This window comes from Epinephelus lanceolatus, chromosome 24 (assembly GCF_041903045.1).
Source record: "Epinephelus lanceolatus isolate andai-2023 chromosome 24, ASM4190304v1, whole genome shotgun sequence".
Taxonomy (NCBI): domain Eukaryota; kingdom Metazoa; phylum Chordata; class Actinopteri; order Perciformes; family Serranidae; genus Epinephelus; species Epinephelus lanceolatus.
Window position 1 is genome coordinate 15,709,687 of NC_135757.1, and position 17,557 is coordinate 15,727,243.

At 41.3% G+C, this 17,557-nt stretch overlaps 1 protein-coding gene across 1 annotated transcript; it reads left to right on the forward strand.

Moving 5' to 3' along the window:
• Positions 1-386: 386 nt before the first annotated feature.
• LOC117255568 (protein-tyrosine kinase 2-beta-like) lies at positions 387-16,709 on the forward strand. The gene is made up of 30 exons (XM_033624603.2): positions 387-659; positions 776-1,131; positions 2,543-2,721; positions 2,838-2,925; positions 3,053-3,132; positions 3,238-3,300; positions 3,633-3,687; positions 3,839-3,979; positions 4,071-4,142; positions 4,350-4,451; positions 4,755-4,872; positions 5,195-5,234; positions 5,468-5,493; positions 5,654-5,701; positions 6,504-6,598; positions 6,694-6,775; positions 11,168-11,268; positions 11,439-11,554; positions 11,669-11,769; positions 11,919-12,008; positions 12,227-12,431; positions 13,072-13,174; positions 13,515-13,562; positions 14,119-14,244; positions 14,496-14,528; positions 14,749-14,773; positions 15,118-15,158; positions 15,312-15,446; positions 15,978-16,058; positions 16,319-16,709. The coding sequence occupies exons 2-30, from the start codon at positions 928-930 to the stop codon at positions 16,559-16,561; spliced, it is 2,841 nt and encodes a 946-aa protein (XP_033480494.2). The 5' UTR covers positions 387-659; positions 776-927; the 3' UTR covers positions 16,562-16,709.
• The last annotated feature ends 848 nt before the right edge of the window (positions 16,710-17,557 follow it).

The window sequence follows — 17,557 nt, forward strand, 5'->3', positions numbered from 1 at the left end:
GTAGTCATGGAAACTTTTTACTCAAAACCCAAAATGTCAGCCTCGGGGTGGCACTAGAGAAAAAGTAAGAGGATTGGCAAAATGAGTTGGAGTCACCCTCTGAGGACCATGAAGGTCTGAACCACATGTACATGGCATAGCATGGTTACAAACTTCTAAATGATCAACACATTGTGCTTGTTTTACTTGAAATAGTTGGTAAGGATATTGTACAAAATATGTTCCTTCAGGCCCAAATCCCCAGTATTCACCTGTACTGTGCTTTAGCTCATCAAAACTTTTAGCTCAGTAAGTGAATGCGCTGTAGGCTGTGCCTCTTTTGCACAGTTAGGGGTGGGTTGTGGTTTGGTGCTGGACTGTGCCATTGCATGTGAGACATGGGGTGACATGGCGGTTTCATCAGTCCTGTCAGTTTTTCTGTTTGCTGCTCTTCAACTTCCTTATTTGCCCGTGAGCACCGTTTCCTCTTTCGCTTACCGCGATTCTTCATCAGGCACAGCTTCGGAGAAGTCTGCTTTGCTAATCTGACAAAAAAAGACCAAATCTACACTTTGAAAAGTAACATGAATACAGTTAGTTGCTGGCACTGGCTTGAATTCACTTCTTGGGACTGATAATATAAATTTCTGGTGCTGAGCCGTGGAACTTGTGCAAGACTGGTGAGTACAGAGAGATCACAGCAGAAGCTGAACCATTTACTGAGGCATGAATGTTCTTCAGATCCAACTGCACGATCATATAATGATTGTTGTGTCCATCTCCCGTCTGTCTCCAGCTTCAATGCATCTCCTCATGTGTGTGTTTAATGAGACCGTATGAGAGTGACGGAAGAAAGTGACATATTGTTGAGCCAGCAATGTATGTCTATAAGCAGTAGCATACACGCTGTGTGTGTCTGGGTGTGTATGTGTTGAGTGTGTGTGTGTGATGTCGGGTGACACCAGCACCCTGTCCTGGAGGAGCGTGTCTCCCACCAGCCAGTCAGATTCCTCGGATCTGTCTCCCTCGGCAACTGTCACCAGGGACGGCATCTTCCCGGTGAAGATCATCAAAGTGTGTTTCCTTAGCAACAGCTCCAACCTGGGCAAGAACTTCAAACTGGTCCGTTGTGAGGAGGGATGGACTGTCAAGGTATATTACACTGTACTCTGCTGTACTTCACGTGCTATTCTGTTGTCTACTTTATGATGCTGTACTTGGCTGTACTTTTTACTTTCCTGTTTGTCCTGTTTGTACATGTGTGTGTATTTTGGGCCTGTGTGTATATGACAGAGTAAAAAAATAGAATTTCCGCATGCGGTCTAACAAAGTATGTCTCCTTCCTCTCCTTGTGGACCACTGTACCCTACTGTACGATACCATATTGTCCTCTCCTTAACTGCACTATGCTACAGGCTGTTGTAGGCTACTTTACTGCACTTTGATGTCTTTACTTTGCTTGAATCCATTATACTATACTCTAATGATAATAATATGGAGCTCTTACTGCAAAGGCTCTGTCACGTTTGTGAATTAATCTAGACCTCGGAACAACAAGAAAAGATGCATCTGAGCATCTCAGGGTGCGAGAAGGAGAATAGGGCAATAAAAGATTTGTAATGTAACTTTGAGCAAGGCCTCTAAGGGCTTTTTAAGTAATCAGTAAAATCTTAAAATCAATTCTAAAAGCAACAGGTAACCAGTGTAGGGAAGCCAGGATTGGTGTGATGTGGTCATGTTTTTCGAGTACAGTTTTGGGTGAGCTGACTGGTTATGAATGCATGAATTCCAGATGTTTGTTGGAAAGGAGTGATCTGATCCCGGAAATATTTCTGAGATGGTCGAAGCTGGATTGAACTACTGAATTCACATGTTTGTTTAAACTGAAGGTTTGAGTTATCAAGTTGGACAGAGAACCAAGACTGTTTGATATTTGAACGTTAGCACTATCTTGTCCTACGATCCATATCTTTGTCTTGTCAGCATTAGGCTGCAGGAAATTTCGTGACATCCACTTGTGAATGTCACGAAGGCAATTTATCAGATAGTTATTTGTTGGATCACAGCTTAAATAGACATGAGTATCATCTGCGTAGAAATGGAAACTGATATTATGTCTGCGTATAAGATGGCCAAGAGGGAACACACTTACTCAGCTGCTCTTTGTTGTACTCTAATGTGTTGTAATGTACTTTACTGCGCTCTTCTATACTGTACTCTATAATCTGTCTGCGCACTACTTGTCTTTCTTCAACTGCATTTTCTGTATTTCCTTGTACTTGTCTGTATCTAGCTGTACGCTTTAACACACTTTTGTTTCATCTTTACATTACGAAGCAGTATTCTGCTGACTTGCTTGCACCAAACTCCAAGACAAGAAAACAAGGAAGTGAAATCTGCAGGTTAAAGAAGATAAGACTAGCACAGTCATTGTTAAGAAAATGGTTTATCAAGTAGACAAGGCTCATTGTGAGTTTTTTCATATTGACTATAAATAAAATGTTTGTTCACATTCACATTCTGAAACATCTCAGAGACATTACTGTAATGACTTCTATCCCAGGATGTTGTTAAAGTGGTGCTGTCCAGTGGCTGTGTGGGTCCAGACATAAAATACACCTTATGCTACGGCCTTCTACTCAAACACCTCAAGTCCTCGGTGATACACTGGCTGCACCCAGACCTGACTGTGTCTGAACTCACCCAGCGCTACGAGCAGCAGCACCTAGAAGCTGAGTGGAGGTCAGTACTTCAGTCTTCGTCGCATGCATTGTCTTACTTCAAGAAAGTGAGGTAAAAATCTACATGTGTGTAGAGAAATGACTTGGCAAAGCTTACTGTGATGTTTATTTGTCCAGATACGACCTGAGGATCAGATACATCCCATCAGACTTCTTGGAGAAATTTAAAGATGACAGAACCACGATGCTGTACTTTTACCAGCAGGTCAGTAATACCACTGCAACTCATTTTGAGATTATAGTAATGAGGTCATTTAACTTTTTATTTCTAGATTAGGTTCAATTTTTTACATGGCTGTTGTCCATGGAGGTGTGTGTGTGCTTATCCCCAGGTACGAAGTGACTACATGCAGCAGTATGCCTCAAAAGTCAGCGATGGGATGGCTCTACAGCTTGGTTGTCTGGAAATTAGGTGCGTGTGTTCCAGATCTAAGAGAGAAGATTAGAGATAGTTTAATATCCTTAATGAAAAATCAAATGCTGATTGTGTCATTGTATTCATGTATCATGTTTGCAGGAGATTCTACAAAGACATGAATCCAAACGGACTGGAGAAAAAGTCCAACTTTGAACTATTAGAGTAAGTCATGTGTGACTGTTGTATATGAGCAATTTGTCTTTTAAATCAGGACTTTTGTGCCTTGGTGGCAGATATATTTGAGGTGTGGTTACATTTCCTGGCAGCAGGAAGGCTCCTGGTTTGTGTGTCTTTGAGTAGTAGTTTCGATTCTGTTCGTTTCGAGATAACAGAGCTTGTTTTCTCATGATAACGGCTTTCTTTATGTAGATTCTCAAGAAAACACAAGTACGATTTCTTGAAATATTGCAAGCACAGCCATTCTCAGCTTCCATATGTGTGCTATTAAAGAGGTGCGTTTGTTTTTTGATGGTGGCCTGCCTTTCCTCCATTAGGAAAGACGTAGGGCTGGACCTGTTCTTTCCCAGAGAGCTGATTGACAGCATGAAGGTAGAGCGCTGAAACAACTCCTATATAGTCATTAGTCTTGGTTTAATGTCACTTTTATCTGCTTAAACCTGCTGGTATTATGTTAAAGTTACAAAATACAGTAAAACCAAACATTTTAATTTGATAAATGCTGTGTGTCTGTGTTTGTCAGCCCAAACAGTTACGTCGGCTCATCCAGCAGACGTTCCAGGGCTACTCCACTCTGAAGCAGGACCAGTGCATGGCCCGGTTCTTCACCACTCTGGCTCAATGCCACAGCTACACACAGGAGAGCTTCGCCTGCCAGCTAGTGGTGAGACAGTTTACACGTTATTTTCTGTCATATTTCAAGCTGAATGTTGTGTTTTCTTTAAGTGTTTGTGCGTGTATGTCCTGTTTTACAGCACGGTTGGAGTCTAACAATAGACCTGGTCATTGGCCCTGACGGCATCAGTCAGCAAATAGAAAACTCTACGGTGAGCTCACACTTTGTCTGGATGAAAGATGTGCTAAATGATAAGAGGACGCATACAGTTACAAGACACTACAGATTTTAGCATGCTGGTTACAGCACTTGCAACATGGGAAAACAAGAATATAACAATGAGCCTTATTTGCAGAGGCAGATCTATCACAGTGTGTATCTATATATATTGGAACAAACATCTTTGTCTCTTTTGCAGCCCGTCTGTTTGGCCACATTCTCTCAGGTGCGCAGTATCTCCTGCTCTGCTGAGAGTGACGGTCGAGCTCTGCTCACTGTAAACATAGAGGGAGCCAAACAGGTAATCTTTATAAAGGAATAGTTTGCACCTCATTAGGAATCCATTTGTTTAATCTGTACAAAAACTAAAGTGACAAGTTTTGGTTTTAAGAGGAGATAAATGTTGGAACTGTTTCTTGTAAGTGCTGTGACTTCCTGGAGACTTGTGGGGGATATTTTGACCGGTCAGACGAGTTGTTTCCAACCTTTTTCACACATGCTAAATGTGGCCTGGCCTCTGAATAGCACCTCTAAGAGTCAGTTGTGGTTTAAGTGCAAAGCAAGTTGGAGACAGACTGACTATCTTGTATCTTCAACCCTCCAGCCACTGTCAGTGAACACTTCCTCTCTGGCTATGGCGGAAAACATGGCCGACCTGATTGACGGCTACTGTCGGCTGGAAGGCAGCTCTGAGAGGTCGCTCATTACCCGGCCCAGCAAAGGTACACTTGAGCGAAAATGTTGTGACACACCAACCTGCACCATTTCTATTATTGCACAACCTGGGATACTTTTGTATTTTTGGCTTTAAGTGTCTATGAATCATGATGACATTACTCACTAAATTCACATAATTTCAGGTGCATTTGCTTTTTTTCTCAGTTAAAATAAAGGGTTTCCATATAACGATAAACTAATGTCCAATGTCCAAAGGTACCGAAGTACGACCAGTTATAAAAACCCTTAAATGTTCCTTTAATTTTCTAAACCTCAGAGATAAATCATGTTGGACAAACCCCTAAACCAATTATCTGATTCTTTCAGGGAGAGACGCAAGACAGAAACTACCTGACATCCCAAAACCGTGAGTGTGTAATGAATCATATTGGAAAGTCATGTGGCGGAGGCATACACTGTGTGGGGTTTCATTTTCTCACCTTCCTCCTCCTTTATGTTGCAGTCAAATTTTCATTTTCTTGTCTGTGTGCTGGACAGAAATGTCACAGATATTTAAGCACAGGCTGATAGTAGTAGTTGTTACTGACTGCTTGCTTCAAAGAAGACACTTAAAACAAAATGTCTCCCTTTCTCTTTCAGTGTTGTTTCCAGTGGTCCCAGCAAAGGTTTGAGCGAATCTAATGACTGATTTGGACTTCTGTAATTTACATCATGCAACAATCATTTCTAATTTTTTTCGGAGGTTTCTTCTGATCTCCTGTGACTGTATACTGAATTACAAATGCAAAGTAAACAGCTTTAATTTCAACGTGTTTCACTCTGAAGGTTCGGACATTTATGCTGAGATTCCAGAGGGCACAGCAGACACTGGTGGTGAGTCATGTTACACTCACAATTAACCTTCACATCAACTAGCAAGATGTTGCTATGAAGCCCTTAAACAAGGCAATCAGTGAAGAAATGTCAGTGTCTATGTCATTTACTTACCTTAAGTGCGAGTTATCAGTGTAGATTATTTTGGTGTGAGTTGCCGAGTCTTGAAGATGTCAGCCACAGAGATGTCTGCCTTCTCTCCAATATAATGGAACTAAATGGCATTCGGCTTGTGGTGTTTAAAGCACGTTTCATGTCGGACCTTTTTTCTCTGAACTGAACTCCACCTACCAATCGTGTCACCGGGCAGAAGGAAGTGTGCATCTACTCACGGACGAGTACTTGCATTCGTGACAGTCTGAGATATGAGTATTATTGGCATCCTCCTTGGCTGAGCTGGAACGTTAGCTAGCTCAGTGGTGCTTGGCAAGCTAGCAGTAGATGCACCCTTCTTTCTGCGTGGTGTTCTAGTTGAATGTACTTCAGTAGAAAGAAAATAGTTCCTACATGAAACTGCGCACAGCAAGGTCTGTGGATTATCTTGAGTAACCGGGTCATGATTTTGGGAAAGAGACATTGCTGTTGAGTTTTTCAAATGTATTTTATTGGCACTTTAAGCATCACAAGCTGAGTGCCATCTAGCTACATTTTATTTAAGAGGAGGCAGACATCTCTATGGCCGATATCTCCAACACTCTGCAACTCACACCGGAACAATCTAGATTGATAAATAGATCTACAGGTAAGAGGAAAAATATATACTTTTGGGGGTGAACTGTACCTTTAATGTTTGTGTGTTTAGAGAAGTACAGGATCTCCAGAGATGACGTTGTCGTGGGTCGAATCCTGGGTGAGGGATTCTTTGGAGAGGTTCACGATGGAGTTTATAAAAGCCCCGTGAGTTCATCTATGGTCCAAACATTACTCTAAAGGATCAGATAAAATATTTGAATCGTGTGATGAAAGCATGGCACTAATGTGTGTGTTTGTAGACTGGAGAGAGGATCAATGTGGCCATCAAAACCTGTAAGGACTGTTCGGCTGAGGTGAAGGAGAAGTTTCTCAGTGAAGCTGGTGAGTACAGTATGTTGCAGTGATTATCAGCCCCCAGGGTTTGTGCGGAGATTTGTGATGCAACTGGAAAATCTGGCAGATGTTCATAACAAGAAGTGTAAAACTCTTCCTTAACTACATAAAAATATAAATCACTTTTGGTTGTTACTTTTTTCTCACATAAAAATATGACTGATTATGGTTTTAATCACAGTGAACACATGGCAGTGGTAAGCAAATTAAAGGTATAATGTGATGACAGGAGTAGACGTACATGAGCTTGGAACATTTGAGGGTTTTACGTGTTTCATCAGTCAGAACATTGCTGTAGTCGACTTCCTGTTGCCTGGTTGTGGTTTTGTGAAACACTCAGACTGGGGGCTGTGGTAACCTCCAGCTGAGACTAGAGACTTTATCTGATTTTTTTTTTCCAGACAAAGTGCAGGTTTAGAAAAAATAACAAGCTACATTTGCTGACAATGTTGTGGACATAAATAGTACTCCATAGGATGCTCACAGTAATATGTGTCTTTCTTTCACCTGCTCCTAAAACAAATACATGCTTTAGCCAGAAAAAGATCTTTGCAACATGATGCAGTTGCTCATGAAAACACTACTGCTTTTGTCCACAGTATGACGTCAAAATCAACACAAAATTAAACTTTCTTGTGGTTGCTGTAAGAAAGGTCATAGGATTTATTGGGAAGTTGTACTCACAAATGTTTTGAAATTTCTTGAGCACAAATTGGAAACTCTGATCTGATGGTGCCACAAAAACATTTTCACGAATCCCAAAAATCTGCTTTAAAGTAAGATGTGTGTCTTTTGCTGAGCAGCGGAAACTCTAGCCTGAAGTGACAATTATAAGATATTGTTACATTATTAAGGCACATGATGTGTTGTTACATAGTCTTGCCTTTTATTGGAACAAGTTTTAACCCCAACTTTGACAGACTATCATCTTGTGAAGTTGTTATGTTGAATTTGCCAGTAAACAAATACCAATTTCCATATAAAGCGGTCACAGAACAACATCAGTATTCATTCAGAATCCTGTTCATGTCCACCTGATGACTGTAAAATAAATAGTCAGTCTCCTTTTAGCTCTGTTTTGGTCTCCACCAACTCCTTACGGGAAATGTCTGGTCCTTTTAGCTCCTACTGTAAATGCTCCACAGCTAGTTTTCTGCTGTTTGGTGCTGAACAGATAGCATTCAGCAGGCATTTTAACTGAAACCAGATGCCATTGCTCTTGGTTAATAAAAGTACAAATGAGAAGGTGTGAAATATTTCTTGTCAAGAGGAAGATAAGTTATCCCTCCCACAAGCTCTACCACACAAACACAGTGGTAAAAGCTGCGATTAAGGTTTTCCTGTCAACTAAAACTGAAAGCTTGTGGTGTCCCGCTGTACCTACGTCATCAGGACCCAGCTGGTCAGAGGTAATCTGATTGTATTCCAGCTATTAGACAGGATCAAATCCTGAAAATGGGTTGTTCAAAAGAAAAGAAAAGGGGTCTGAAATTGGATTAGATCATGGAACCTAGTCTTGGCTTTGCTCAGGATCAAACCTTCAGTATGTGTCGATCAAAACTTTAGTAGTGTTGGGTTACCTTTGATCCAAAAAATCAGGATTATCCTGATCCCAGCAGAAGGGTAGATTCAGGGTGGATTCCAGGAACAAAATATAATAAGAAACCTTCAAATTGGTCTAATATATACATCTAATGATATTTTGCACTTGATTTATTAACAGTTACTGTGATTACGTGAATAGAGTAGATATTAAGCTAACTATTGAGCATTTCTATACAGTAAAATCAAAAAAAGGATATGGTCCCCATAAAAGAATCCCCCAAATAGCTGTCAAAATCAAACAAAATGTATTGAAAAGGTATGATCTCAAAGATCAGGTTTCATTTTCTGTGGCAGCACCTATGGCAGCAAGTGCTAATTGCAGTGTGTTCGTTGGCAGGCTGCCTTCATTTTGATGTGTAGTCCCATTTAGGGTCCTGGCTATCCAGATTTGGTAACCCTGAAAGGTCTGTATCTGGATCAGGGTGATTCAGTCCAATGTTGCTTTGAAAAACCAGCACAAAAGTAAGATGGATCAGCTGATCTTGGCCCGGGATAAATTTTGGCATTGTACATTTCTGCAAATCATGAACACGTAACATTTGTACACTATTATGTACCAGATATGTTGAAACTTTAGAGGCAGGGTGCTGGCCGGCTAGAAAAACCAAAAACCACAAAGAAGCAACACTGGATAAGAGTATGCTTGGCATTACCAAACACAGAGGGACTTATCTGGCAGAGTAGTGGAGTGAAGACCGGGTATATGTAGGCAGGTTGATGAGCTGAGTAGAAACAGGTGTGCCTCGTCAGCTGCAGTGGAAAGAGCCAGCCACGCCCCTGCCACACACAAGCCTGGCAGGAACAGAAACAGCAAGGCAAGGGGGAAGGGAGAGTACACAAAAATCCACCCAAAAACCAAAACTAAAAGAGAATCATCACAGTTTTTGGCTTAAAATACCCGGTACTGGTGACACAGTTAGGCTGGAAATTGTTGGGAATAGAATGATTTTATGTGTTTTACTATAAGTTGTGTTTCACTATATAAGTTTTAGATGTGTGAACAATGAGAATACTGAGATGATTTCAGCTGATCTGAATGTGTTTGCTTGGCAGAAGTGGAGAAGTACAGGAGAGGAAGAGACATGAAGTCTGAGGAGCACATACCGCAATGCTTAGATAATTAGTTTCATATATGGTAAAAAGAATAGAAAGTGATTACAGAAAGTGTGACAGGAAAAGAATCATCTCAATTGGCTGAACTCCAAGCAATGATTGCAGCATTAGAATGGTCAGAAGGGAAAAGAGTGAACATCTACACAGACTATGTGTAGACTATGTATGTGTACCTATGTCGTAGGAGCGATCCATGTGGAAATGGCACAGTGGATCAGATCTGGCTTTTTAACAGCAGCAAAGACCCCCATTAAGCATGAGAAGGACATGAGGAGACTACGGGAGGCTCTGATGAAGCCGGCACAGGTAGCAGTGATTAAGTGCAAGGGTCATGACAAAACAGGGACAGTTGTCTCCAGAGGGAATGACGCAGCAGATGTGGCAGCCAAAAGAAAGGCAGGATACAGTCAGCAGTATGTAATGCTACAAACAGAGCTCTGGGTCTCAACTTCACGTCCCTGACGAACAACAAAGGTGTGTCAGTTCACGAAGTCTGACCTCCTGTCCTTTCCCTGACCCAGTATATTTGAGCGTAACAGAGTGTCATTGTGCACGCAAGGCGTTGTCCTCTTCTCATTGGCAGTTCCACTTCCTCCTTCACCACACCACGCCCCTGCCTCGTGTTAATCTGACTCCTTCCCGCTGGCGGTGGGGGCGTGGTTCCTGTTTTGAAAGACAAGAGAACAACACAACTCCCTACACGTGCTGTACCTTACTATCTGTATATCACTTTCTATTCTTTTTACCATATATGAAACTAATTATCTAAGCATTGCGGTATGTGCTCCTCAGACTTCATGTCTCTTCCTCTCCTGTACTTCTCCACTTCTGCCAAGCAAACACATTCAGATCAGCTGAAATCATCTCAGTATTCTCATTGTTCACACATCTAAAACTTATATAGTGAAACACAACTTATAGTAAAACACATAAAATCCTTCTATTCCCAACAAAATGTTGCCAGCGACTCGCTCCGAAGTTGTCAAAATCCAGTGCTTGGGCAGTTAGTTGCGGTGTCAGACACAGACGAAAAAAAACGTCAATATGTGACAAAGTCAGAGTGAGAAACGTACAAATGTAATGTATCCGTGGTTTGCAGTAATGTACAATACCAACATTTTCTTCTGGCGGCTGGGCTGCCCGGTGTCCTCGGGTCCATGTCATTGGTTCGACAACCCATTGTTTCGACATCCCATTAGTCCGACTGTCCGCGGTGCTGAATGGCTTGCGGCGGGTGTATGGTGCACTGCAACCGGCTTGAGACAGAGCAGGCTCACAGCTTATGTGTTTGTCACTTTCTTTTTCATTTTAACCCACACCATGATGTTTTCCTGACCCTAATCAAGTGGTTTTTGTGCCTAAACCTAACCAGACCTTAACCACAGGGCATCATGATGATTTCGGAAACGGACTTCGGAAAACAATGAGTTTAATATGGTCGGAACAATGGGATGTCGAACCAATGGGCTATCGAACCAATGGGCAGTTCCCGGTGTCCTCGTGGATAAGAGACATACCATCTACAGTAATGGTTGTTTCTCTTGCCAAAGACCTTTGTTGCATTTCATTCCCCTCTCTGCCCCCCACACGTTTCCTCTGAAACACCATTTTTATTGATATAATAAGATATTTTATTGATCCCAGTTGCTCTGTCTGTTGCAGGCTTGATGAAAAATCTGGATCATCCCCACATTGTGCGACTGATCGGAGTCATTGAGGTCGATCCTGTCTGGATCGTCATGGAGCTCTATGAGCATGGAGAGGTGTGTGTTTGCGTGTGTGTGAATGGCTGATTTGTACATTATTGTTGAAATTGTACAACTGTAAAGCTGAACTTGCAGCTCATCTGCTGAGTTTAGGTTTCACCAAAAGGTGAGATGCATGTGAATGCAAACTATATTGTATGAAGTGGGTGTGTTTGTTTCGCTGACAGCTGGGGAGCTATCTCCTGGAGGAGAAGTACATCCTGACCACGGCAACTTTAATCCTGTACTGTTTACAAATCTGCAAAGCCTTGGCTTACCTGGAGGGACTCAATATGGTGCACAGGTAATAGACTCATCAGAGAAAACCTAAAAACAGACACTCTGCTATTTTTAATGCCTGTGCATTTCATGATAGATAATAATCTGGTCTGGTTTCTGTTCTCTTCTTGTGCTGCAGAGATATAGCGGTGAGAAACATCTTGGTGGCTTCTCCCGAGTGCGTCAAGCTTGGTGACTTTGGTCTGTCTCGCTATGTTGACGAACAAGAGTATTACAAAGGTCTGTGGCCAACATTTTAGTGAAGCACAGTGTAGTGAAAACTCATTTCAGTGTTTACACTCATCTCTTCTTGCCTCTTTAAAGTACAGACAATTGTCCAATCTGTATTTGTGTCTGTTTCTTATCACATATGTCCCCTCTGTTTACAGCCTCAGTCAGTCGATTACCGATCAAATGGATGGCACCAGAGTCCATCAACTTCAGACGCTTCACCACAGCTAGCGATGTCTGGATGTTTGGTGAGAAACACACTTGTCTGCATGCACGTGTGAACATAAATATCAACTTATACTCAACCAGAGGAAGAAATGTGTGTGCAATATAAAGCAATTCATGATGTCAGATGTGCTTTAAATTTAGTTCTGCAATTGTGAAATGTGTCTGGTTTTCACTGAGACTGAGTCAGGCAGGGTCGAGTGACAATTGTTATTTTAGCTGGTTGTGTGTGTTCACCCAGGTGTGTGTGTATGGGAAATCTTCTCCATGGCCCAGCAGCCATTCTTCTGGCTGGAGAACGGGCAGGTGATCAACCAGCTGGAGTCTGGAGTTCGACTCCCTAAACCGCAGCAATGCCCGCCCCCGGTCTACTCCCTGCTCACCCGCTGCTGGTCCTACGAGCCGCACGGCAGGCCCACCTTCAGCCAGCTCGTCTGCTCCCTCAGGTACACACAGTGGTGGAAGAAGTATTCAGATCTTTAAAAGAAGTAAAAGAGTTATGAGTGAAAGTCCTGTATTACATTTAATATATTTTATTTTTAATTTTTTTTTAAATATATAATTTTAAAATTATATATATAATTTAGTTATATTTCATCATATTTAAATTTTTATATTCATTTTTTGAATTTTATTTTACAATACATAATAGTATGGAAGGAGAAGAAGTGTTTCTGCCTTAGCACTAGCAAAGCTCAAATGTTTTTTACATTCATGAATTACTCTGTCAGAATCAGCAGAGGGAGGTGCACAGAAAATACAGTTGCAGCATGTTTTATGCAGCACATTGCATCACCTAATGTTATCGTCACGCGTGGGGTAAACATGTTCAGAAAGTATATATTCATTCCAATCAGAGAAAAACAATGGGGTTAAGCATTTACATGGTTATGAGGGGCTAACAACCTACTAAAAATATGTTTTTATTGGTTAGAAATCATGTCAGTTAATACAGAAGTTTACCTTTAACAACATGTATGAAATCAAGATATAATTGTATTAACTGTAAATGTTATTTTTGCTCACACATTTGAAACGAGGACACCAGCACACACACTAACTGAAGTCTGTTTGTGTGTTTGACAGTGACATCCACAGGATGGAGTTGGAGCAGGGGTCAAGGCAAGACAGACGGCGCTCCACCGCATTGACATTTAACCCAAACCTCACCACAGAGCCTCCACCCAAGGTATGTCTAGATACCTGCCATGAGTGTACTGCAGTACTGCTGGTCGCAAGAGGTTTGATGGCCTAGTTAGCTAGCAAGCAGTTCCTTCAGCCCTCGTATTTGATGTATGATTTTTATGTTTTGGTATGTTGCAGTTTTAAAATTGCCTGTTATTTTTTTAACGTGGATACGAGAGACAACCAAACCACTTGTTTTGGCAGTAAATGCGGATCTCTGATTAATGAAATAATGATAAAATAGTAGCTAAGAGCTGTAGACTCCAATACGACCAGTACAGGCTGTGTTCACCCGATATCCCTCTATTAAATGACTTAAATTCCTCTTTTTCTCTTTCTTATAGCCATCCAGAGTACAAGGCAACACCCTTCCTCGAATCACAAACATACAGGTGTCCACATGCACACACACACTTAGGCTAATATGCTACAACGACACACACTGAGCTTCATATCTGACCAAATTTAGGTTTAACTGAACTGTGTCAACCCCCGCTGCGACTTTTTCTTCCCTTACAGAGAGGAAACACACTGTAATATTGAAAATTATACAGTGAAAGTCTGGCACGCAGTGGTTCTGTGTCAACATATTATACATACAATGTCTGAACCTCCCAAATGACATCAAAAAAGGGAAGGAAGTTTGTTGTTGAGTCATGTTCTGCAAAGCCAGCCGCAGCTCAACTTATAAGGCCAGTGTAAAGTCTGGATGATTAAGCAATAACATGGAAATAAACTGACTAAACTTTTTCAGTTCATACCCTAGAGAAAAAAAGTCTATTTTGATATGTAAAATAATTGATCACAAATCAAGTAAAAAAGCTACAGAAATCACACAAAGACAAAGAAATCCAAATAGGTCATACGAACTGCCAAGTTATATCGTCACAACTGTACCAAAGTGAAAATACTGACATTTAAAGGGTGTGTGTGTGTGTGTGTGTGTAGGGAAAAAACAGAGATACCCGGCCAGTGTGGGAGAAAGAGAAAGAGCAAGTGGAGGACATTTTACAAAGACAAAGAAGAGAGATGCTGATGGATAAACAGTGGCTGGAGCAAGAGGAGAGACAACTGGTGAGGGATCACACACACACACACAGATATCTTACCCTTGCACTGCTCAGCAAAGAATGCGCAGGGAGTAGTTTGTGGCCCCAGCAGTGTGATGAAATGACGGGAGTGATGCGTCTTGAAAGCGGAAGATCTTTGGCAAGCGCATGACATGTGAAGAAGAGAAATGATCGCTTCATCTACATTACGCAAACACAGTCATTGATCTTTGCTGCATTCACTGACATCTGCTTCTGTTTCTGTATTTTCTGTAGGACCTGGTTGTGCGAGTGGATACACACCTCAAGGTACAGCGATGCTGCTCTTGTGCTAATTTGAGACGTATATTAAAGCTGCATTAAGCACCTTTTGACCACTAGAGGGCAGAGACACACCTTATACTGCTATAAGTTAAACACAAGTGTTAAAGATGTAGTTTGGTCCACCAGCTCTGACCTGAGGTGATGTTTGAAACTCAAACTTATTAAAGTGATAAAGTCACATTCTCTTTTCTTGTTTCTCTTGCAGCCACCCAAAAAAAGCCCAGAAAATGGTGAGTCCAGATTAAGAAACCTCATTTCAGCTGAGCTCTTTGTGAATCAAGCTTTTCTTTCTCTTGTGCTCACAATGTTTTATCTGCAAAGGACCCTTTGATATCTGATATCAGACTTTTACAGGCAGAGTTACGGAGCATAAATGGTCCCAAAATAATAATTACAGCATGAACAGTACGTTCAAAGACAAAAAGAAAGACTGTAAACAAGATTTTTAAGATTAAAGAATGCATTTTTTAGAACATATATTGTGGATAGAATATTCACACTCACACTCAAAGTCTTCTGATATGTCAAACATAAGTGCTGAAAATGTGTGGGTCAACAAAATTCTGTTTGTCAGGTCCTCCAGAGAAGCCACCAATGCCTCCCACAATCACACAGGTAAAATATACTTTGGTTTTGTTATGTCATTATGAAAATAATCATTAAAGCTGCAACAATGACGAGAAAAGTTCAACTGGTTTGCACATTTTTTGTACTGAAATTGAGCTGTGTGTTAAATTTGGTCATTGAAAAGTAAGTCTTGTGTTGTAGCCTCGGCCCACAGCTGAGCTGGACCGATCAGGTGACCAAGTTTACCTCGGCGTCATGGCGATGGTGAAACAGGTGGTCCAGCTGAAGAATGATGTCAACACACTGCCAGCCTCCGAGTATCCCAACGCTGTCAAAGTAGGTCGTTTGAGGAAGTTTCTGGTGCTAGACGAAAGGTCATGGACTAGGGTTGGGTACTGTTCACATTTAAACCCATAGTGGTACCAGTTACAGTACCTGGAATTCAGTTCTGGTACCCAAGTATACCCTTTTCAGTTCCTTACTTTCTCTGCTCTTTGATACTGAAATTTGGCACTGATAGATTTAACGTGAATTGGTACTTGGTAGTACCGATGTAATTTGGTTGGTACCCTTAAAAGTACCAAGTTTGGTACCTAAACATCTAATCATGGAGTGGCCAAAAAACTGAAAAGAACTTATGCTCTGGGGCGTTTACATCTATTTACTAAATGTAATTGCAACCTGATCATTACATTTTTATTTGTCTTGTGTAAAGGTCAAATTTTTGTACATGTCTGTAGGTCTTAAACAAATACCCCAGTAAACTGAGAAATGGTAATCCCTTCCTTCTCCATCTCCTGCCCTCCTTCACTCTATCCTCCCTCCTCTCTCCTGTTGTCTTTTCCTCCTTCCCTCATCCACCCTTAGACGGTTGGTATCACTCTCCGTAGCCTGATCCAAAGTGTCGACGAGATCCTGCCCTCTCTTCACAGCTCCATTACAACAGAGGTAGGCCTCACTTCTCTCTCTTTGTATGAGCTATTATCTGTCTTCTTTATTTGTGACAGTGGACATAAATGCAGTCAACAGATATACTGTGGTTACTTAATTGGAGATGGTACCTGCTAGTTCAAAGTTAAATGCTGAAATTTTCAAATCCAGTATCCTGCTCAGCTGAAGTTACTTACCAAAAAGAATTTCTTAATAACCTGGATAAACTGAACTTAAACCACACTGCTTAATGTGATCCTCTCTCCTCTCTGCCTCAGATTGAGGGCACTAAGAAATTGCTAAACAAGGATTTAGGGGAGCTGATCAACAAGATGCGACTGGCCCAGCAGAACTCCGTAACATCGCTGAAGGAGGAATGTCAGCGGCAGATGCTGGCGGCCGCTCACACCCTGGCACTGGATTCCAAAAACCTGTTGGACGCTGTGGACCAGGCTCGAGTCAGGGCCAACCTGGCCAAGCCCAAACCTATCTCACAAGAAGCAGAGCATCCTGGGGAATGAAATCCCCTGTTGATCAAATGGACTTTAAAAAAAGGACATGAAATTTGGGTCGAATTATAAGCGGATGAGTTACTGTTTTCATGCCAATGACAAGATGTGATAATATATTTGTTTTTTCTCCTAAAAAATAAAATCATGTTAACTTGAAGGGGACCTATTATGCTTTTCCTTATTTTCCGTGAAATATATATAATGTTACAGTATCAAGTGTTTATATTAAACATGGCCAAAGTTTCAAAGAATGAGGTAAATGAGCTTTCTCAATACGTTTTATTTATTTATTTATTTTTTTAGAAAATTTGGCTACAAGCTGATGTCAAATCGTGACAGATTTCTTTTTGGTCATCTGCTCCAGGCATGCTATTGCGAGCGTTTAAATCACATACATTACTACATGCGAATGCCAGGGAAATGTAATCGTTGCAGATGCTGTTAATTTTCCCCGATTTCAGATCACATTCCCGCTGGAGCATGTCCGGTTTATGGATATAGAAGCTTTAATTGGTGATTTTTCACAGTGGAGAGTGCTGCTGTACTCCATTCCCCCAGCTGTAAATACACCGCTACATGTAGCTACATGTAGCTACATGCTAACGTCAGGGAAACGTATAATCTTGGTTCCTAACGTTGTTAATTTCTCCCTGATATTGGATTATATTTCTGCCGTAACATGTTCAGTTGTGAAGATTTTGGTTTACAAGCTTTTATTGGTGATTTTTCACAGTGAAAAGTGCTGCTATTCTCAATTACAGTTGTTCCCCCGGCTTGAAAGACAGTGCAGAGCCACCGAGATATGGAAGACTCAGAAACGTGGACCAGCCAGAGCAGACTGGGCTTAGTCAGGAGGAGGCGCTAAAAAGGAATGTTTCAGACAGGGGGTGAATACAGGTGTTCCAGTACAGACAATATGGGAAAAAAGAGCTTTTTGAACATTAAAGCATATAAAGACAAACCTAAAAGTGAGCATAATAGGTCCCCTTTATAATGAGCACGCCT